General features: G+C 37.1%; 1 protein-coding gene across 1 annotated transcript in view; it reads left to right on the top strand.

Annotated features, from left to right (window-relative positions):
- Positions 1-24088, top strand: part of HOMER1 (homer scaffold protein 1) — an 88954-nt gene that overhangs the window by 58255 nt on the left and 6611 nt on the right. The window contains exons 6-8 of the mRNA XM_054003557.1: positions 6873-7029; positions 19589-19699; positions 21365-21445. Of these exons, the coding sequence (XP_053859532.1) occupies positions 6873-7029; positions 19589-19699; positions 21365-21445 (349 nt within the window). The remainder of the gene's footprint in view (positions 1-6872; positions 7030-19588; positions 19700-21364; positions 21446-24088) is intronic.

Here is a 24088-nt window from a genome sequence, read left to right as displayed (position 1 = left end):
AAAGCTCATATGTGAAACACCTCAAGGAAGAAATCTCTTCTATCTCCATATATTGTAGGTGCCCAAATTTGCATAAAAAGCTTCTGCATTTGCTTTCTACATTGACATAGAAATTGGGAGTTCAAGCATATTGTAGCTCCAAGTTGAACAAAGGTGTGTGCAAAACAAAATAACATGTCCTGGAGTGGGATGAACCTTCAATATTTGTACAGAATGATAGACTCCCAGACACATAATTCCCTCATCTGCTGATTCTTCATTTCATCCACTCAGCTCCCTTTCTTCCTTTCCAGCAGGGTGGCTTTGATATTAGGCACCTCACTTAAAGTACAATGTGCTTCAAGGGCCTCCTTCATCTCTTTTGCTATGAGCTGATTCACAACCATGTTTCTCTGGTTTTGTGCTGATGTAACTCCACTGAGATTATGTAGATATTCCTTATCCCAAAAGGAAGAACAAATCTTTCATGCTCTGTTAATATTCTCCCTTCTCTCCCCAGGGGACCTATCCTCCTTTGCTAAAAATTATTTTGAATACTCTAATTAAGGATAAAGATCTCTTTGAATATTAATTAGTTTTTCATTGGCACTCAAAATATTTAACTCAAAGCGATTTCTTGGTAATTATCTCTGGATTATAACTTTGAGAAGATTTACTTTTTTAAAAATAAATTCTAGTTTATCAAGTAAGACTTCCTTTTGTATGTGTACAGTTAATCACAGCTGCAGGTAAGACAGTGAGCAGTGGCTGTGAAGAGGCAATTGTTTTGTGTCTTAAGTTTTCCTCTTGCAAAATCTGTTGTTCTTACTGTAGCTTTCCCTCTTTTGTTGTTTTTTAATTATTTAACTGGACTCTGTCCCACATGTACGCAAATTCAGAGTTAGGCCCCTACAAGCAGACAGCTCTGTAGGAAGACAAAAATGGCAGACCAACTCACACCCTTTCTTTCTTGCCTCTTCCTTGAGTGGTGAGATAAGACCTGGTCCACTCCATGGCTCTTTCTTCAACTTCTAGCTCATTATAGGTCTCCTCCTCCTCCATAATTTAATTGAAGACAAAACTCCCTTCTCTTCCCTATTGCTCTGAATATTCAAGAGAGAGGGAGAAATTTCCATATCATTACTGAGAGCTTATGGTGCTTTGGAGTAGCAAGAGCACAAACTCCCAAAACCCATCAGGTTTAAATCCTTTCCATCACAAAGTTGTTTTATACATTTAATAGATGGCCATAGTAGATGCTTTTTGAAATCTCCAAAATGGGATGTAATTCCCAAATTGCTTGTTTAAAAATTCTTCTACATCAGGGCGTAAGCTGAGGAGCTTGAGTCTCATGCTCAGCATGAATGAGAAGATGTTTCTTGTGAGGTTTTAGGAATGCCTTGAGGGATGCTGCAACCCCTTGCTGCACCAGCAGAGTCAACATCGCCATCAAATCAAGTCACCTCATTTCAGTGTAGGCAATAGCAAGCATAGTTTATTGAAAAGATCTTGCCCTTACAGCCTTCAGTATTAACTGAAGCTTATTTGATATGGGGGATTTCATAAAGACCTTTTGTAGGATTTCTTTCCAAATGCACCTAGGAATTTTACATAAACGCAAACACTTGCCTTATACTTCCAAGTAGAAGAAGCGATGCTTTGTGTTCACTGGATCTCTTGGATGCTACTGCAACAGAACCAAATGGTTCACAATGCCCCTTGTGCTTTGTTGAGCATGAAGAGCTGCTCTGTAAGGCTTACCAGCTTGGCTGTCAGAAGGGGTCATGCCTTGCTGCCAGCACAGTTAATGCATTGTTACCAGCTGGTTGACATACCACTCCCTCTGCTTGATAATGCTCACTCCACCAGACTCTTGGGCTGCTTCCAACACATGCCACTATTTATGATCTGGGCAGCTGCTACCAGGACCGTGCTCTGTTCGTATTTGTCAAGTCTCATGGATTTAGTTATTATACCAGAATTCACATTTTATGTTGAAAGTACTCCATTCTTGGCTAAATTCCTCTTCACATCTGCTGTCCCAAGACAGGATTGCTGACCCCGCACCTGTAGAGCAGATCTCAGTGACACCTGAAGAAAATAATTTACTTGATCTTGAATAACAGTAATTTCTTGAAACCTATGCTATAGAATAAATTTTAAACTAATCAATTTTATGCATTGAATGCATTATTAAGACCCTAAATATTAATAAAGTGGCATTATTTTCACATTTTATTGATATAAATCTGAAATAAACACAGTGTTGGTACTGCATTCAACTAAGTGAACAGCAAATAAGCAATAATGATTCAAAAAGCAGAAACATAATTTGAAGTGCTTTTGTCTCTTTGTTTCATGAAAGCGTTTCTCAAAATAACTTCATTCTGAATGGAACTCATCAATGTGTGCTTATTCCCCCCTTCCCTTTGCAAGCCTTCTCCAACTGGCTAAATGTGGTGACTGGAGCTTTTCGGATTAATTTTCCTTAAGTGACCTACTTTGCAGAGAAAGATAATCATGCATTTATAGCCTCTGGCACACTATTGAGGTCACAGATGGACAGATACCAAAGTAATTCCTCAGTGACTTACTGGGCTTGTAACTAATCCCCAGTGAGAAAGGAGATTGGCCTGATGTTAATTGGCCAGAATGCCTAAATGTATGGAAGGAAGATCATTGACTCCTACTTCAATTTTCAGAGGGTATCACAGTTAGGCAGAGTGGTACCAGTCAGACATTTTTTAGGAGTGTTTTGTGAAAGTGTTTTGTGAAAGTGATTGAATTACAAGATGTTAAAAATCTTATTTTGAATAATTTGCCTTGACAGTGGGGCACCACAGTTCTGACTGTGGACACGTCTGATGTTACACATATACCAGATATTGTGGCCAAAACCAAGGACAGGAGATTCAGGAGAGTTTTGACCTTTTACTCACTCAAGGGCACTTGAAATCTCATGAAGAGCTGTCATTGTCAGACCCAAACCTCTGCTATGAAAGATTGGTTGGTTGGTTGTTTTTTTTTTTTTGTGTTTTTTTTTTTTTTTTTTTTTTTTTTTTTTTTGTTTTGTTTTGTTTTTTTTGTTTGTTTTTTTTTGTTTTGTTTTTTTTATTTAGCATGGCAGTGGAGTAAATAAAACTCATAGTTTGCTATTATTCTTTAGAGGGTCCCTTTCTCTCTCTTGTATTTGGCACCAATGAGATGCATGCAAAACAGCTTGTCCTTGTGTTTTCAGATGTTCTGAAGTTTCACATGGGAAATGACCAGGCTTTATTCTCTATTAGGGTATTTTTAAAACTTTTGTGTAGCTTTTCATGCTGAAAAACAGGCAACAAGCCAGAGTGTTAAGAACGTTTCTTTTTTTGAAGGACTGTCTTGAAACTTTGGGCTTGTCAGTCAGTCAGTGATGTTAATTCTGACAGGTTTCAAGAAATGACTGTTAAAATTGTGACACTGTAAGCAAAGGGATGGATGGCTTTCAGAAAAAAACAAAGCATGTATGCAGGTTGAATTCTTGCCATAGAGGACTGCATGTGGGTATGACTGTGTGTCCCTCAGTGTCTATATACAGCTTTCTACCACAGTGCAGAGCTGGAAAGTGCTCTGGTAGATATTACTGTTTGGATCAATGTGATCGCTGAGTAAGTGTACCTATTTTAAGTGCTTTGTAGAGCACATAGTCTCAGAACACATGAGGGATGATTCAGATTAGGTTTAGGTATTTACAACTGTTAAGACAACCTGTGTATGTATTTTCTATGACAGAATCTAATGCAGTGAGGGCAAAATCAATTCCTTTTAGCAGCGAGCCTTTCAGACAGGAATTAAGGAAAAGGTTTTAGAGAGAAGGAGTATATACAGCTCTCCTGTACCTATCCCAAGGGACTGTAGTGCACCTGTTCCACCATCAAAATTCCAGCTACATGCTTGAGCAGTTTCTGGGACCCCTTTGGACATTCCATGTGTCCATCATCTTCTTGATCTGTGTGTTCGCTTTCACAGGGGTTAGTCTCAGCATCTCCTCCTCCAAAGGACTATTTCATTGTGTATGAATCATATGCTTCCCAGTGTTTTCTCTGGAAGGGTTGGTAAATTTGAACCAGTAATAGCTCTACAGATACAGGCTTCAATGCAGATATTCTCAGTCTAACCTAAGTACAGCCTGGTGTAAGTCTGCTTTTATCTGGTTCTAAAGTAATTAGTATAAATCCAGTTTTAACCAAACTAATCCACATAACATAATTTCATTATCTTCTTTGTTGTTTTTATTTTTCCTTTTTTTTTTTTTTTTTTTTTTTTTTTTGGATCTCAAGAAAGTATTTGAGAAAAGAAAGTCAGAACTGCCAGGACTGGTTATGGGCTATTTTAATCAAATTATTATTTTATGAAACAAAAAAAATCCACACCCTTGGGACTGTGTTTCCCAGTATGATATCCATTAAGAAGAATTAGGGTAAATCTAAACTAATTTAAGTAATGTGTTTCCGTTTTATGGCACCAAAGTAGGATCTGTAGAAGATACAGTAACAATTATTCATAGCAAAAGCCCCCAGTATATGCTACAAGCAAGTCAAACCTGTAGTACAACAGGAACGTTCCTGCCGACTATGTTAAGTCTCTTAGGGAAAAAGAGTACAGTTGAGAAATAATACAGATGCATTCCTATTGAGAGTAACCAATTGAAGAATAACCAGATCTAAAGAAACATTACAGTTTTTGAACTAAGGTAACCGTAGCAGTAATGGAAAATACATGCTTCATATTTCATACTGACATTCCATTATACAAAGAATAACTTAAAAGCTCCTGGCTATTTTCTTGGCAGACACTGTAGTAGGGGCACCAGGCAAAGGTGAAAGTGATACATACCACAAATCACCCTCACATTATTGCTCCTGAGAGTCTGACTTCCAGGTTCATCATGGATTAGAAGGGTATCATTGTAGGTATATGCATTAATAGATTGAAAAAAATCCTTCCAGTTCTTTGGAATGGGTGTCACATATAAACAATTTCCTAGAAGCTAGTAGTAGCCAATAGTCCTGCAGGACTGCTAAATGGAACTCACTTGCATGAAACTACTGGATTGGATATTTGTCGGATCAGAACATCAGGAGAGAATTATGAATATACTAATGAACTAGATATTTTGAGCATTCTTTTAAGACAGTTTGTTGATCTTCTGGGCTACTGTGAGTGAAACTTAAATCTGATTAGAGGAACAGAAGAGTGAACATGTTACAGAAATTCATGCTTATCTTCTTGAATATGTGAGTCTGTGTCCCCTGAGGAAGTAGGATCATCAATACTTTAATTTAGTCCTTTAAGATCTAAAATTTCCAGTGGTGAACTTTTAATGAGTTGTATCATTAAATGCTACAGCATATTCCTCTTCTGGAGGAATTGGTATTCCTGTTCAAGGGGACAAAGTACTATTTGGAAGGAAATGCTGTACCATGGAAGAATCAGATCTAATATTTTAGTGAAACATGTGGTCTAAATAGGTAATGAATGTTGCCCAGTATCTGGTTAATTTTGAACACCTAAGGAGCATTTATAGGAGTCATAATGTTTTTGAAATATGCTTTGATGGGATGGACTTTGCATGTGCAGGAAGTGGAAGAAAGAAACTAAGTGGACAAAATGATGGAAAAATATTTCATTATACATGTGTACAAAGTTCAAATAAATCTATAAACTTACATTCAAAATAGTAATTATTTTAATAATATTAAGAGATATGTTTAAAATATATAATTATATAATAATAATTCTTCATAGAATATCATTTTGGTCAGAGATACCGATTTTTTCTTTTCACTGATGCCTTTAATAGTGAGCTAATGAAACAAAATTAATTATTTTCTGCATGTACTGTCCATGTAGGTGTGCAACTCACATGCTGTTAGCATTATACGAGTATACATTAATGAGCTATTTGCATATAATGCATATAATGCATTCACCTGATGTGTCTGAGATACTTTTCCCTTGCATACTGAGTGTAAAGATATGGTCTGCAGATGATGGCAAACTACCTACCTGTGAAAATTAAAGCCCTGTATTTGCTAAGAGAACAACTAAATTGTAAGCATTAATTTTCCTCTATAGGCTGCTTCAGTAAACCTCAACATCAGCTTCTACTTTGAAGTGAAGCAGTAGTATATCCATCCTACTTGATCTCTACTCTCTTTGCTTATATTAGTAAGGAAAAACATATTAATAGTATTATGAAATTCAAAGTCTTTGAATTTGCAGGTACAAATTAAATATGGTATTTAATAAAGTATATTTCAGGAATGGAACTTACATTAAGACAACAAAGATGCATTTCCAAAGCACGTGATTAGCTCTCTTTAATCAATGCAATGACAAATATTTTCCTACAACACATTTAATAAAGTAGTCTATTAAAAAAGCACTTCCATTCAATGTGTGTATATTAAAAGAGTGACTAATCATATACATATTCTCGAATTGCATGCTGTTGCTTTTGGGAAATTTATGTGGATTTCATGATCTTTAACATTTTATTTATAAATACACCCTGTTGAATGGGAAAGGTAGATTCTTTTTTTTCCAATAATGGTATTACCTATACTTTCTTAATTTATAGTTTTGATGATTTGAGCAGTTGGATTCTCATTTGGGTGTTCTATTTGGTATATAATTATATAATTATATACCAAATTATCCAACTGCTCAAATCATATATTATATATAATTATATAATTATATACCAAATAGATACCATATTTGGTTATTGTTAGTTACATAATTTTTTGTGTAATTTTCTTTTTGCTGGATATTAAAAGAAAAATTGTAAGACATGTAAGAAGCATATAGGAAGATATTTGGGAGTTCTGACCATTCTAATTCTGTCTGTGCAGTTCGACAATCAGCAAGCATTGGGAGGCAGAACTGGCCACGCTCAAGGGTAATAACGCTAAGCTCACAGCAGCCCTGCTGGAGTCCACTGCCAATGTGAAACAATGGAAACAGCAACTTGCTGCATATCAGGAGGAAGCAGAGCGTCTTCATAAGCGGGTAAGTTAAGGCAAATGGCCAGGATCCTTGAGGTAGAAGTACTAGTGACTGTATTCATTTGTTTTCAAGTAAAACAAGTTTACTGTTGCAGCTTCAGGTTAATCTTTGAGACAGAAATGAATAATTTTCTGAAAAGCATTTCCTCCAGTTGGGAACTATTTGCTTTGCAGGACTTCTTTTTCTGCAAAGGTTATTGCTGCAAGAAGTTATCAAACCTTATGACTTATTTGGCAGCTTTAACTCTTTATTTGATGCCATCACATCTGTTTCGTTACATTCTCCATAGCACTGAAGTCCAGTCCCTTCTGCATTTAAACCCTCAGAAGCTTGACATCAAATCTCTAAGTTCAAGAAACCTTATTGTAATGCTGTCATATAACAAAGATGAAGAGCTTACCCTCCTCCTTGCACACAAAGGACTCTGAACAACACAAGATCACTATATGCAAGAAGAGATCTGCACCTTCTTTCATACAGAAGGGTCTGGGTCCTGTTGCCTTCATGATAAATTTTGCAGAGGTCATTTGGCAAACCAGAAGTTAGTTCACAGTGGGGGAAGGAAGGACAATGTTTGAGGAAGGAATATAGCATGCAAGGTTGAAGTCTAAGTTACAAAAACAAGTATTCAATATCTAATTTTGCTTCTCTTTTCACATATAACTCTCTGTATTGTATAGTCTATCAACCTTTACCCATATGAATTCATCATAGCTTAGGGCATATTTCTCTCCAAAGTAGGCATGAGTAACTTGTGTGAAGGAAGGATGTCTTTGATGAAGCTTTATCACTTTTGTTAATAAAGGTTAGCTTAGAATAATCAAGGAGGTCTACTTAACACTGGAGTGGTACCATTTAGAAGGGCATGTATTATAGGACAAGGGAAAATGGCTTCAAACTGAAAGGTGGTAGTTTTAGATTTGACATTAGGAAGGTATTCTTTACTGTGAGGGTGGTGAGGTACAGGAACAGATTGCTCTGAGAAGTTGTGGATACCCCATCTCTGCAAGTGTCCAAGGCCAGGTTGGATGGGGCTTTGAACAACCTAGTCTAGTGGAAGGTGTCCCTGCCCAACAGGGAAGGTTGGAATGAGATAATCTTTAAGGTCCATTACAACCCAGGCCACTCTATGATTCTGTGATATTTATTTAAGAAAAAAATGTAAAAAACCCAAACTAAACCATTGCAGTTTTATGCATGAAAACAGGTGTCATAAATATGTTGAAAAAGAAGGGTGAATATTGCAGACCTCTCAGTTTGGTTTTATATGCTGTAATCACTTTCAAAAAAGACTGGTGATTTTTGCAAAGTGCCTTCAGTTCAAGAAATATCAGTTGCTGACAAAACTTTGCTTCAGAAATGTTCCAGTCAAGCAGAAGCTTGTAATGTGTGTTTGTACAGAGAGACACTGCCACTTTGTCTGTCATCTCATTTAAGCTTCTCATTTGGAAAAGTGAGAGCTGTAGCCTGTGCTCCAGGTTTGTGAATAGATGATAACAACCACTGTCAATAAAATGATTTAAATTACAACCTTGTATTAAAGTGACTACAGTGCAAATGTTCAGGTGAATTTGAACACTAGATAGGCTTTACAGTGAAGAACTCATTGCTAAAATATGGACATAATAAAGTAGGATTCTCCCTAAAAAAGTGTACAGTTTATGTTGCAAAGCTGAGACAATAAAATCCTTATCTAAGAAAGAAAAGTAATGCACAACAACAGCAGCTGTGTTTGCCTTGGGAGACTCAACCAGACAAGACAGGCAAAGATCCCTTTATTTTTTTGTTACTCCCACTCTTGGTCAAGTGTTTTTTAAAATCTGATATTGGAAAATTAAATTAATAAAAATAATGAATAGAGGAGTTTTTAGCATTTCATTTTGATTTTATTTGATATTACATTTAACAGTATTAATCAAGTCTTTGAGGCTACATTCATTAATAGCTGATGATTTTTCTTAACTTTTTCTCAACAAATTTCCTGCAGTTATTTGTATTTCTGAGGAAACGCAAAATCCATAGTAGGGTATTGTCTACACTATGCTCTTTAGATCATTGCTTACATGCCTTTATTAGGTCATTCTGTAACCTGTGACAGGACTTGTTGATATCTCACAAAGAATATAGAAACACTCTGTTCCTACCTCTCTTTGGGAATGCCAGTAAATTGCAACACTGGGAATGCTGCCCTCTGTTGGAATTGCTTTCAGAAAAATGTAGACTTGGCTAACCCAATGAATTGAGTTCTCTAAGCAAAAAAATGTATATAGTGTTAAAAAAAAATCGATCTCCATCTGTTACCATACAGTGCAGTGCAACACAAAAACTCTTCTAAACTGCATGCTGGAGACTGATCTTTCAAACTGAATTAGTGCCTCACTTCAAAAAGAAACTGCAAGTCAGATGCTTCTTTCTTATACGGATAAAAATGTGCTGTTGAAATGGCAGATCTGGAGACTTGGTTACAGTACATGTGGCAGCAAGCAGTGTTCAGTCCCTGTCTTGTGCTATCTTCCTGTGCAGTTTATCTGTTCTGTATAAGCATGTAGCTGCAGTTGATCCAAAATATGTTCCCCAAACTGGAATCAATCTCACCTGAGATTATGTATAAATTATATATCAAGTCTATATTACATCCTGCCCTAGAAGGCAAGGGTAACCCATGTTCTTGTTAATAAATCTCTTGGGACAGATTAGAGTGAAACAACACTGTATAGTCAGTGTCTGTAAATATATATATATATATATATATATATATATATAGTAGTCATATTAACAACTTATTATCTGCAGTAACATAGCAATATAAAAGAATAAAAATAACACTTAGAAATATGTAAGGAAAAAAAAGAGAACAAAAGGGCAAATATGGAAAGATTTATAGCCAACCCCCCTTGTTGACTCCAGAAATGAGACTTGGTATAATTTTGATGTCTGTTGCTTGAAGTGAAGATGTTGGTCCATCGAGGGTGGGGAAAGTCCACAAAACTAAAAAGATTTAATGAGTTTTATATGCTCTGGTTCAGTGTTGTTACAGCTGCCTATTATGCCAGTGGAGTTTAGCCCAATATGGCTTGTAAGCAGGGATAAGCCCCTTCAGGCTCATGTGAATGTCCCTGATACTGCCCAGGCAGCCCTCTGCACTTGGGTGGGTACTTTGCACATCAGCAATTGCCCCCTGAATTTTTGAGACTTTAGCATTCCAGTCTCTTTTCCAGTATTACTGCTGGATACATTCTTCTCCCCAGACCTGAGATGGTTGGACAATAGCACCCCCTTTATCTTATCTCAAGTTCCAGTCACAATCTAAATTCCAGTTAGTAGGTGTAGTTAGGGAGGGGTGGGCTTTGGTGGTTATAGATGAGCAGCTGCTTCTTTGCAGTTTGCTGTAGTGGGCAAAAGCCCTCCAGTGATTTTAGCAATGTTTACCCATTAACAATTTCAGTCTCTCACAGTCTTAGATAGTAATCTTTTTTTCTAGTAATTCTTGTAGAGACAAAAGCATGAAGAGGTAAGAGTCTCACTCTTAAGGAAACTGTCTAAGATTGTGTCTCTTTCTTTGATTTTGGTTGCATTTTTAAAATAATTCCACTTTTCTTTTTTGGACTTCTCTGAGTAAGTATAAGGTTTACTCATCTATCAGTTCAATTTTTTGTGTTAACCTACATTTGTTTGCTTTCACTGAGGCCTTTATCTTCCTTCTTCCATTTGTTCTCTGTCTTAATAATACCTAGAGCTGAGATAAAACAGAATACAGATTCAGTGTGGCTGAGTGAAATATTCTCAATAAATTAAAGTTTTGTGCTCTCTCCTGATACATTCTAAGCTTAATTCAGAAACACTATATTTTGATATTTTGTCAGGCAATTTATTTTTGAGAAGTTTGCTAAATGGGTGTATGGATTTTTCCCTCTCAAATACAGAGATAATTCTAAGAAAATATGATGCCCACAAGTCACAAGCTTAACTTGGAGCTCTCAGCCTAATCTGCTCAGAAATGACAAAAGATTTCCCTTAAATAGGGCTGGTGAGCACTCCTACACACCTTGCATAGCTCTTTGACATCAAAAGGGATTCATGAGTTTAGAAAAGCTCAGTAACAGAAAGAAAAACCCTGAAGCTACTTCAGACAAATAGAATAGCATGGGCCCTAACATTAATCCTGCTACCACAAAGAGGAAAGGATTGAATGATGGTATAAATTACAGAAAGTAACCCAAAGTTCTGTCTTTGTCATGTTTAAAAAGAAAATTATTAATTTTTTTCATGCACGTTATCTGCTAAAGTAAATCATCCTATGACACTGGGCAATAGCACAAAGTAATAACACCAGTGCATAATAATAAGAGCTGCAGTCCTTGAACATCATTCATCTTCAGGAAAAGAAGCCTAAGATAAAAAGAGATGAAGGGAAGTGATCAAGCTTCTGGATATTCATGAAAGAACAGAGAGGTAAACTCTTGAATTCCAGGTTGTTATTGTATAAAAATTTCCCAAAAAATAAGATAAAAATTAGGCTATTATGTTCTTTCATTCAATGAATGAAATAAGTGTGAGGTATCTTATGTAGTTATTAAAATCACCTGACACATAATGGACCATGATTTTCCTCCTGTTAAAAGAAATTTTTTAATGGATATTAAAAAATTGCATAAGCATACCAAAATATAATGATGGTAATTTTATTGGACTGTTTCCATGTCACTTAAAGAGAACAACATTCTGTAAAAGAATTGTGAAAGTTCACAAGAAGTATGGAGTGATATATAAACCATAGGTTCAGATGATCTATAGAAAATCTTTGCAGACCCTTTAGAAGTCACCCCCACATTTCCATCAGCTGCATTAACACTTGAATAGCCAAAACTAACTTTTGAATATGCAAATATGATGTGATGAATTTGTCTTCTGGATTGGAGCCCATACCATGGACTTCATATTTGCTGACAAGTCTTGTTAGCAGCCCGGTGACTACGGTAGAAAACTGGTTTTATATGCCCAAGGAAGAACATTATCTAAGAGTGGAAATATGAAGGAATGTGACAGAAAGCATGCTAACAAGAAATTTATGAATGGAATTCTGATCCAAAAAATTCTTGGTAATTCACCTTATTTGATGTCTATCTCTTGTCATTCTCCCTTTAAGACTGCGCCCCACCTACTGAACAATTCAAATTTAGCTTTGAACAAATGTTGAATAAATTAGGTCTGATTGATTAAGGAAAAAAAGTTAATGAAGTATAATCTTCTCCTTAAGATACTGTAATTAGCATGTGGTTAGATAGCAGCTTTGTACTTTTTGATTACAATGAAAATAGATGACCACTTTTTTGCATGGCATTAGGGGATACCAAAGGAAAAAAATACAAGCATTTTATTTCAGACAATATGTTGGGAATTTTTTCTCAGAAGTACATTTTAGTTCCTAGAATATCCATTTCAGCCATCATAAGTGCTTCATTATTTTTGAAATGGTATGTGTTGTCAGCCTTTAGGCTATCAGAGCATTTCTTAGGAGAAGAATTGTGAAACCCAGCACATATTTTAATCTCCCTTTGTGTCCGTGCTTCCTAATACAGATAATCCACCTAGCATTTACAAAGATTCAACCCTTGTTTGATAATTAGACTTTACAAGAAAGACGATCTCTTTTCAGACAGAGCAGCTGTATCAGGTTATGTTCCTTGAATCAAAATATTAAATTTTTTTTAAATTTATGGTGGATTGAAGTCTTTTTGGTCTTCTTCAGTTTGCCTTTTTTTTTTTAAGAGAATATTTGCATTTAGGACCCAAGATTGTTTTGCTAGGGTTCTTTTTTTTTTTTCTTTTTTCTTTTTTTTTTTTTTTTTTTTCTTCTGGGAATTAACTTTCACTGAATGTGCCATATACAAGATAATAATTTGAAAAAAAAAAACAAAAAACAAACAACAAACCATCAATTAAGCTACTCTGATTCTGGCTAATAAAATACTTTTTCACAGAAGTGCTCTCTCATCCCCATCTTCTTATTTCTAGAAAATCCTAAGAAAAGTGTTAAGATACATTTATCTACAAGTTATAAAACACATGCTTTGTGGAGGCATGCGACAAGATGTTTGCATAGTTAAAGCTTGTAGAATTAAATACATCCTATAATTCCAAAACTCTGCAGGAGAATAAGAAAATGACTGGATTTAGATCCTCAGGACTGAAGGATGATCTCTGTACAGTGTTTGCATTGCATGTGTTTCATGAACTTGCCAGGTGACTGGAAAAAGTATTTGCTAGTTAGATTGTAGGGAAAGGGATGAATTTAGTATTGAATTTAGTATTACCTTATCAACTGTGAATAATAAGGCATGGCTGAAGGTCAAATCATCAATTCTGGTAAACTTGTTATATTTTCAAAGATTCCTACTACAGTTTCATTGCTCATTGCTTTTTTCACAAAAATCAAGCAGATGATAGGTTATTCCTATTTAATCTACTATGGAAAACATTTTTAATCTACTGTGGAAAGCCATTCCATGGCTTATGGCATCAACTGCCCAAAGACAGAAATATGTCCTTTTTCAGCAAAATCTTCTAACTGTTTTCTCTGTTGAAAAAAGTAATAAATTGCTGGTAGTGCACAACACTACCTCCAGGTTATTACTTTATCTGCGGGTAAATCTTGGAAAACTACAATAATTAATTTCCTGTCAGAAGTGATTTATATGAATAGTACTATTGTGTGCTTTTTGTTCCTTCAGAATCACCCTTAAAAAATCAATTTTCCGTGTTTTCTGCATTTTTCACATTTCTTAATGCCAAAAATCTTACCAGAATTTTTTATTCTTGAAAGCTACACTGGAATAATTTTTGTGATTAGCTTGTTGCATGCTGTTGTGCTTCTTAGTACTATCTGCCATTAAGAAGTGAGACATTTTCTGTGCATAAATTATGTGAAACTTTATGCAGTTATCCACAGTTTTGCTGACCCATGAAATAGTGTTTGTCTTTTCCTCGTGGAAAGCAAAGGGCTCTTTTTTCTTTGTGGGAAGTTAATCTTCAATTATTGATGGAACAATACTGTCACAGTCATAGTTACAATCATTTTAGGGATGTAACTTAATCAGTTAAAAATACATAATTGATACTTCAATTCAGTCTAGCATTAGCACTCTGTGTAACTTCAGAGCACTCTATGTGTTCTGCACTGTAGCTTGGACAAGTAGATCTTGAATATTGCATCTACAGTAAGTAAAAGGGAGAAAAATACATTATAGAAACAACAAGTTAGTAGTGTCAGGTGCAGAAAATAGGCTACAGCCACACTGAATATATGATGCTAATATGGGTAAAAAACTGTTTGGATGGGCAGGCCCAGAGAGTGGTGGTGAGCAGAGTTACATCCAGCTGGTGTTCAGTCACCAGTGCTGGGGCCAGTCCTGTTTAATATCTTCACCAATGATCTCATGGAGTGCACCCTCATGCAGTTCACAGATGACACCAAGCTGGGTGGGAGTGCTGATCTGCTGGAGGGCAGGAAGGCTCTGCAGAGGGATCTGGGCAGGCTGGATCATGGGCTGAGGCCAATGGTGTGAGGTTCAACAAGGCCCAGTGCTGGGTCCTGCCCCTGGGTCACAACAACCCCAGGCAGCTCCACAGGCTGGGGCAGAGTGGCTGCAAAGGACCTGGGAGTGCTGGTGACAGCAGCTGAACATGAGCCAGGGTGGGCCCAGGTGGCCAAGAAGGCCAATGGCAGCCTGGCCTGGATCAGCAATGGTGTGGCCAGCAGGACCAGGACAGTCATTGTCCCCCTGCACTGGGCACTGGTGAGGCCACACCTTAAATCCTGTGTCCAGCCCTGGGCCTCTCAGTTCAGGAAGCTCATTTTGGTCCTGGAATGAGTCCAGAGAAGGGCAAACAGCTGGTGAAGGGTCTGGAGCAGAAGTCCTATGAGGAGCAACTGAGGGAGCTGGGGGTGTTTAGCCTGGAGAAAAGGAGACTCAGAGGAGACTTAAATCATTCTCTACAGCTGCCTGAAAGGAGGCTGTAGGTGGGGGTTGGTCTCCTCACCTGAGTAACAAGCAAGAGGACCAGAGGAAATGGCCTTGGGTTGTGCCAGTTTAGTTAGAAGGAAAAATTTCTTCACAGAAGGGGCTGTCAAGCACTGGAACAGGCTGTCCAGGGAAGTGGTGTAGTCACTATCCTTGGAGGTATTTGAGAGTCATGTAGATGTTGTACTTGGAGATGTGGCTTAGTGGTGGAGTTGGCAGTGCTGGGTTAACTGTTGGACTCAATGATCTTAAGGGTCTTCTCCAACTGAATTATTCTACAGTTGTGCAACAAATTCTGTATTCTAGATTGATTCTGTGTTCTAATATGTCTTGTTTTGCCTTTCTGTAGAAGTTGGAATAATTTCTGTGTGTAGGTAAGAAGGAATTGCATGATCTGTTGGTACTGAATTGTACAATTAATCTCAAGAAAGTGGTTTGAAAAAAATAATCCAGCTGGAACAAACACAGCACAGAATCATTTAGGCAATAATTGCTTGGGGCAGGTCACTACTCAAGATATTTGTGCCATTCCACTTCTTTTCTTCTGTATACCTGAAGTCTTCACTTGCAAAGTAATTTTCTGTGGTCATGATTTTTTTGAGAGTATTTTCAGTTTTCTGAAGCTTTGGGCAGTCACTGTCTAAAGCTCACACCAAGGTTGTTAACTCCTTGTTGTGTTATGTTGCCTGGAGCCTCACTCCTCGTCTTCCCAGCAGCCTGGTGTGCTTGCTCTCTGCTGCAATGAAAACCTCTTCCTGGAATCCTCCTGCATTTATAGGTTGTTGAACCTAAACTAAATTTTCCAGAAAACTCTATAGTGGCCACTGCTAGGAGAGTCTAGGGTCTACCAGAAGAAGTTGTCTTGCTGTCCTACTTCAGCTGATGTAGACAGTTGAGTCCATCTTCAGCTGATGTATTTCACACTGAAGTAGGCAGTTGAGTCCATCCACATGCTGGAAGAGTTTGCACACTAAATAGTCACTAAAATGCCTTTTCAGAATATTTCCTTACATGCAATCCTTACCTGGATAATAAATGCAAAATAAAGAAACAGAGGCTAGTAACAGTACCTTTTTTTCTTTTTTAGTCTCAAATACGAAGCCAGAGTTATCAATGTTTTCAGATATGCAAGTTAGTGCAGTCTTATGGTAGCACAATAGTAGGACTTTGTTTAGCCAGTTACTGTAAAGACTGTTCTTTCAGTCTGAATTCTGTACTCAAAATGAGGTGTAATCACAGGTACATTGCTTGATACTGCTGTGCAAGGGTTTGAATGATTGATTGAGCCTTGCTTTTAAACCTGAAACACTGAATGAGGAGGTGTCCTTAATAATAGCTTGTGGGAGGGTCAGGTTAAAGCACTTTAACTTCTTTCCACTTTATGCCTCCTTCTGTGCATAATGCATAAACAGTTACTTGTAATGATTTTTGGACCACTAGTCATGAGAAAATTATATGCAACTTGAAACAAGAAACAGGACAAGTAAGTGCTATGCAGATTTTTGCCTAGCGCTTTATCTTTTGTTACTTCTGTTTTCAATTGTATATTCTTTATATCACATCATTTTCCAGCCCATCTTACTCTACAGATCTTTTTGAAAGGGTCACAATATGTTTTTCTTCTTTATAGGTACATTCAAGAAGATAAAAACATGAAAATATCTGACATCTTTTCAGATCTCTGTAGAACCTGGCATTTAAATAAGACTGATTAAAATAACCCAGTTTTTAATTGTGTTTGTTCTTTTTCTTCCCAACTTACTGAGTTTTCAATCAACAGTAAGCAAAACAGTTGAACAATATTTTCTTGCATAATCAGTAACAGATGGATGTTTGCCCAGAGAAAAGCTGGGCTAGAGTAAGACATCACAGCCCTTATAGTGCTGGCAATTAATTGTCCTTCTGAGAGCAGTTGCTTCTGTTGGCAAGAAGGTTTGTGGGATTATTCTGCTTAAGAATAATCATCTGTGTTTGCTTAAGCAATTTCAATAGGTGTGTTGAGTTATCATGGACCAGAGTGTACCTGGGAGTATTCACATGAGCTGTGCACCTGGCAGGGCTGCTGCAAAAGATGTGTTTAACCAGCAATAATAGATGCAAGCTAAAACAGTAACATTTCATCAAATAGTTCAATTCATCAGCCCCTTGGATTCCAAACTTGCAGCAATACATTCATTCTCTCTATGTGTACCAGCAAGAGGAAATCATATGGAGAACAGTGGGAGTTCAGGTGCTTCCTTAGTCACAGGATGAAAGACCTCTGCAGGCATGCTTCAAGGCATGAAGTTCTAGGACAGAGGTAGTTTGGGGATTGGGCTTACTTTTGTCTCTCCAGCTGAGGTTTTGTGTAAGTGAGCATTCTGTGCTGGTGCTTGCTGAGGGCCAATGGGTCTTGCTGAGTGCAATGGCTTTTAAAGAGAGATTGTCTTCTTGGAAGTTACTATTCAACATCTCAGCAGGAAAGCTTGGAAATGTTTGAGAAGTTAAATATCAGAAGGGCTGAAGGTGAAAGGGGTGAATGAGTTTGATAGTTCCAACAAAACTTAGGAACGAGCTAGAGCTCTTAACGAACTTGCAATGTCAAAACTGTTGCAGTTCTGGTTGATAGTGGAGGGTTCTTGACTGGGCAAGACCCTGAGCAAGCAAATATGACCTCAAAATTTGCCCTATTTTGATGAGGAGGCCTTGACCAGAGCCTTTCTAGCCTAAATTGCTCTGTGCCTTTCTGATACTTGCTCCATCTAGATGCTAGGTCAGACACTGTGCAGACATAGGTTTGTCGTCATCTATGTGTTCCAATTCTTGTTCATGTAATTGCAGTGGTGAACACTGTAGCACTGTAGCAGTATTATAAGAATGTAAATACAGATAGATATGTGTAATTGAGAAAATCATCTTAGACTTCAGTTGTAATGCTCAGTGGCATATAAAATGAAGCAAATAATTTTTTTTTTTTTTTTTTTTTTTTTTTTTTTTTTTTTTTTTTTTTTGGTCATGATCACTGATATTCCTTTTGGGACAATACTAGCAAATAAGAAAGTTTTTGGGTTAGACAGGGCATGTTGCATTACCAAGCTATATCCTACTCCATCATTCCCTTTACCCCCCTGCCAAGAATGTGTTCCAATCTCAGTTCTCTCCATTACAAACCTCATGTGCAAAAATGTCTAACCAATAGCTTTCCAGCAGAAGAGCCTAGATTCATCATGGCTGTTGCAGAGGAGAGGTTTGTGGCCTGTGATTCAGACAGAAGTTATTTTAATTTCCTTGTTTCATCTTGACTTCCCTTGGATTTGATTCAGTAATCTACCTTTTGAGCCTACAAATAGTTCAGAATCTGAAATTACTGGTATTACAGTAGCTTTATTAGCTAGGGGACATTGGTGCTGGAGAGCACTGATTCCCTGAGATATTATTTTACCTAAGAAATAAAATGGTTCTGGAAAATGTTTGCCCTCTGTCTAATGGCTACCTCTCCAAGAATGTAAAATTGAGTGTTAAGGGTTTTTGTTGCAGAATTAACTAGCACTTTATTCAAAGGAGTTTTGTGGCCAGATTTGTAGGTATGCGGTGCAGCTCTGTTGAAAACTATATTATTAGGACTGACAGGCTGATAACTTCTGGGGAGAAATTCATTATTAGGTTTTAGTTTAAAACAAAATTTAAAATTTTTAAAACAAAAATGTTTTAGTGCACACATCCAGGCAGACATGTGGTGTAAAAGTTCTCTAATATTCTGACCTCTAATGTGTGAGGTACATGAACAGAGACTTTTTTTTGCATAGACTCTAGCTGCATGGATTTTGTTTCTTTGATGCAGAAGCTGTTTTTTGAAACTGCTTATGAGTGGCATAAATTAGCATCCTTTTGATTATTAAATAAAACAAAAGTGCATACCACTGCCAGGTATCTTAACTTAATCAAGGGCAAATGGAGCATGCTTGCTGTCTGCTAATAAAAGGGGAACTGAGCAAATCCAAATTGTGACATTAGCTGTTGCCTTTGTGACTGAGAGAAGAGCTCCATTACTAGGGAAAGTTAGAATCTGGCAGCTGTACTTCAGTGGCTGAGTGTCTGTTATTACACTGTTGACCGAGTGATGCTGTGAAATGTTAATTGGCTTTCTAGGAAGTGTGTGAACATTGTGGCTTAGTAAGGTGGTAGAACATTAAGAAGTGTCAGATGGAGAGGTTAGTTAGACAGACAGATCTGTGTTTAGTCATCAAGGCATTACTTTGTTTGAAGTGGTAATTCAGAACTTTCTTAAAACTTTTGCTAATTAGTATAAGTTTTAATTAGTGTCCTTTTCAGCATATAACAAATGATTTTTTTTTGTTTCCAGGAATTCATAGCAACGACTTACATAACAATATATTATTGAAGATTATGCTAACTTTGTAAGAACACCTTCACCATCTCAATCAACAGAAGTCATCCAGAAGTTAGGGTGTATTTCAAAGGTGTATTGATGCAAAGAAGTAATAGTACCTTGAATATATTGAAATAAATTCTTTATGTGTTTCTTCTACTTATTTCAATAGGTGACTGAACTGGAGTGTGTGAGCAGTCAAGCCAATGCAGTCCACACTCATAAAACAGAATTAAACCAGACAATACAGGAATTAGAGTCTACACTGAAGAAAAAAGAAGAGGTATCTGCTAACATTTATTTTTGGTTTTTCTATTACATAATTTCTAAAACCTTTCAATATTTATCTTGTGATGGCTGCTAGATACTGAATTATTTACTATAAATGTTACAAAGTAAATTCTTTTTCAACTTCTTTGAAATTGTTAGTATTTTTCATTTATATAATTACATCAGCCCAGTGTAGAGTTGAGTATCTGGATAGCAACAAAAAGTACCGTATTTTCCTGTTTACTTTTACCAAACATCTCTGTTTGCAAAAGTAAGTCATAAGTGGTTTCCACAGGGCAGTCATCATCACACTGATGCAGTTCAGATTCCCTAAGAAAGGAAGCTTTTGTAGGCATGCTTTCTGTTTTTCTGGAGAATAGGGTTTGAAACAATGCCTTTGTCCAGACAGTCCCTTTTCAGGCTCTGTTCATAGAGCTAACCTTTCTGGTCCATAAGATCAATTCCATAAGATCAATTTCCTTAAACACATGCCAAGCCCCCAGCCTGAAACTTGGTATTTATTGTGCCATGTATCTTGGCCTGGACCAGCAGGAAGTAAATAAAAAGGAAATGGAGTAGCACCTGCATTGGCATATGTCCTAGAGGAAAGACTATCTATGCCACAGAAGGATCAAGAATCACCCCTTTATGACTGGAAAAAGGAGATGGAAGCAGCTGCATAGGAAGAATTATTTGCCCCATGTAAGAGCCTGTGGGCACTGGTGTGTGTGCTTGGAGGGGCAGTGTGTCTTGCCAAGCCTTCCTGCAGTGCTGTGAGGTGTTTCCAAGGAGGATGCAGGAGAGGCATAGTCATTACGGAATATCCTCTCAAAATGGAACGAAGCCTTTTCCAAACTCTCTCCTACTTAATAGATTAGGCTCAGCTTGGTAATGTTTCCCATTTTGTTGCCCATTTGCTTTTGAATTATGCTGAGCTGGTGACTGCAAAGCAATCTTGCCAAAAGGAGTTCTAGGAGGTGAATATGTCTGTCTGGATAAGAGTTTTAAGTTTGATACCTTTTACTTTCATTAACTATTTCTATTCTTGTCTCTGGAAGTAAGCTAAGAACAGGTTTGTCTTCTGTTTATTATTTAATCTATGTTTCTTATTTTTATACCTTATTATTTTCTAATTACTAAATTAAGGATGCTATTTCTTTTAGATTCTCTTTTTAGAGAAATCATTCAAAACAGGAGGTTTTTTTGATGTTCAGCCCTGCTGGTGGTGACATAATAAACAGTTTACATTTGAAAATCAGTTTTTTTTCCTTGAAAAAATAGAAAAGAGTAGATTCTAATAGAATTTAAAGTATAAATTTGTTCTTTTAATTACATTTTTTAAATTAATTAATTTTATTTATTTTAAAATTTGTTTTCTTAATTTTTGGGTAAAAATTATTTCATATCTCTTCAGGGGGAAAAGAAAACTTGAACTTTTACAAAAGAAAATGTTTATGTCTATTGTTTTTCATTCACAATGGAGTTGCTGTTTTGGGACTGTGATTCAGAAGTACTGGGAGCAGGGCTTACACTTTATGTTCTCTGATGGGCAGTAGCCAACTGCCAGTTTTGGTATTGTTGCAATGACTTTCTCAGAAGAAGAAGCAGGAGCCAGATTACCAGCACCGAGGCCAAGCCAGGTAACGCATTGCTAGCAAGGTTGTTTCTTCTCCCTTAGGAAATAGAAGGATTGAAACAAGAAATTGAAAATGCCAGAGAGCTCCAGGCACAGAGGGATTCTCTGACCCAGAAGTTACAGGTGAGCTGTAGTGCATCATCTCAATTTAGAGAAAAGGGAAAAAATATCAGCAAGTGAGCAGTTCACATGTACGACTTGTGCTATATTCACTGAACGTGACAGATGAATGTGTAAATTAGACTGCCCTGAAAGAGCTGGGTTGGGATGACCCTTAGGAATTTGTATCAAAATTTCTACCTGCTGTAAATTGCTATTTTTTTCTGAGGAAACACATCCACATTGCTTTTACAAGTCCACAGAGTACTCTCAGGTTAGCAAACATCTTTCACTGATACATGTCCTGGACAGTTCTGGTCTCATTTTCACAGCAGTATCTTCTTATAGTTTTTGCATGCCACTGAAATGGTCTATGTATCGTCAGTCTCAGGTGAGTTTGTGCTCAACTTTTAAACATGCCCTGAGAAAGGGTTTAAGTGCTCTTGTGTAGTACGGGCTTTAAAACCACACTTTCTATATTTTCTTGGAATTATTTAGAAACATTGTGCTTTTATTGTTTTTTTAACAGTTGTTTTTTACTGTGTGTAATGCCAGATACCTGAGGCTGCTGGAATTGATGTTCTCTCATTATATCCTCCTGTGCTCCATCTGAGCTCTTTCCTGTCTGTTGCTGCGCTGACCAGCCAGCACATAGTCACATTCCTTGTCACACCTGCCTCTGGAATGACCAAAAGCTTACGTGGATTACACTCTGGGTTCAGCCTTCAGGGTTTTGAAAGAACTGGAAACTCGGGCATTAAATAGCTTCAATCCTAAATTTAGGGTGCTGAAAGGGGATTCTCTTGGTTCTATAGCTTAGCATGCTGAAAGCAAGCCCCATCAGATCACTGCCATAACTTAAAAATCATTAGGCACGTATTCTTTGAAATGTGTGACATGAATTGGAACCTCTATGAATCAAATTTTAACCTACAGAATAAAACACTAAAGATCAAAATGAATTTATTAATTTTCCCCGTTCTTATGTCAACTTGTTTGCACAAAGTATGTTATTACTTTGAACAGTGTTTAAAGAGTGTTTTGAGTACACCTGGCCTTGCCTGTTCCAAAAATTGTTGCTGGCTTTAGGCTAAATATACAAGTTTTCATCTGAAAAGGCATTTATGTGAGAGACTAAAAAGAGACATTGTACTAAGAGTTGGAAATTGTTCTAGCAATACCAAATGCAGTAATTTCATTGTAAGATCATATGAAAAGTAGCAATGAGCCAGACTTACCCTTAGCAAGCAGAATTAAGAGACCAGTAAGAGATGAAATATTAGAAAATGGTAAATTTTAATCACAATTTGAAAATGGTAAATTTTCAAATTTTAAATTTGAAAATGAAAATTTAGAAAATGGTAAATTTTTATTAAAATTCTACCTTATAAAGTCAGTAGTTTCATTTTGGTATATTTATGTATAAGTGATTGATGAATCACAATCAGTAAGTGATTGATCTTCTCCCTGCAGAGAAGGACTTGGGGATGATGGTAGATGAAAAATTCAACACTGACCAGCAGTGTGTGCTCACAGCCCAAAATGCCAAATGTGCCCTGGGCTGCATCCAGAGCAGTGTGGGCAGCAGAGCCAGGGAGGCGATTCTGCCCCTCTGCTCTGCTCTGCTGAGACCCCACCTGCAGTGCTGCATCAGCTCTGGGGTCCCAGCACAGGAAGGACATGGACCTGCTGGAGGGAGTCCAGAGGAGGCTACAAAGATGATCAGAGCAACTCCCCTATGAAGAGAGGCTGAGAAAATTTTGGCTGTTCAGCCTGGAGAAGAGAAGGTTGCATGGAGACCTCCTAGCAACCATACAGTATCGGAAAGTGGCCTACAGGGGAGCCAGGGAGGGGACTCTTCATCAGGAACTACAGGGATAGGACAAAGAGTAATGTCTTCAAACTGAAAGAATGTAGGTTCAGATTAGATACTAGGATGAAATTCTGCGTGGTGATGATGATGAGGCACTGCTTCAGGTTACCTGAAAAAGTTATGAATGCCCCATCCTTGGAAATGTCCAAGGCTAGGTTGGATGGTGCTTTGAGCAACCTTATCTAGAGGAGAGGGTTCCTGCCCATTACAAAGTGTTGAAACCCTTTGTTGGGTTGTTTTAAGTTCCCTTCTAACCTAATCCATTTTATGATTCTGTGATTGTATAATCACAAAATTGATATATTTTTTATATAAGTCCATGTGTCACATTGTAAGTGATCTGTTTCTGGAAATGGCTCTGTATGGTTTTATTCAAGTAAATTTAAAAGATCACTTAGGATCTGAGTTAAAAGGTGCCTTTATTAAGCTTAAACTTAATTACTGCCCTGATCCTGCCCAGGAAAAAGATCTTGAGTCTGTGCTTTGCTGTAATTGTCCTGCTTTGATTATACTGGTGTTCTCTGAGCCACTAACCCTATATCTGTCTCATATATGTTCACACTGTCTCATATATGTTCACTTACCTGACTCATCATTTATTTTCAGATTGTTTCTCTCCAGGGTTTGTATCTGTTTCTTTCACTCTTTGTTCTTGTGCTTTATTTTCCCTCTTGTGCTTTGCAAGTAGATTACATAACTTTAAAATATTTTGGTAAAAATCCTCTATGAAAAATGCTATAAAAAGAAATTAGTATTTCAAGGTATATTGCATTTCTGACACACGGATATCAGGA

The sequence above is a fragment of the Vidua macroura genome, chromosome Z (assembly GCF_024509145.1).
Source record: "Vidua macroura isolate BioBank_ID:100142 chromosome Z, ASM2450914v1, whole genome shotgun sequence".
NCBI classification, from domain to species: Eukaryota; Metazoa; Chordata; class Aves; order Passeriformes; family Viduidae; genus Vidua; species Vidua macroura.
The sequence above is the reverse complement of the archived record's forward strand: the minus strand, read 5'-3'. Positions and strand labels throughout refer to the sequence as shown.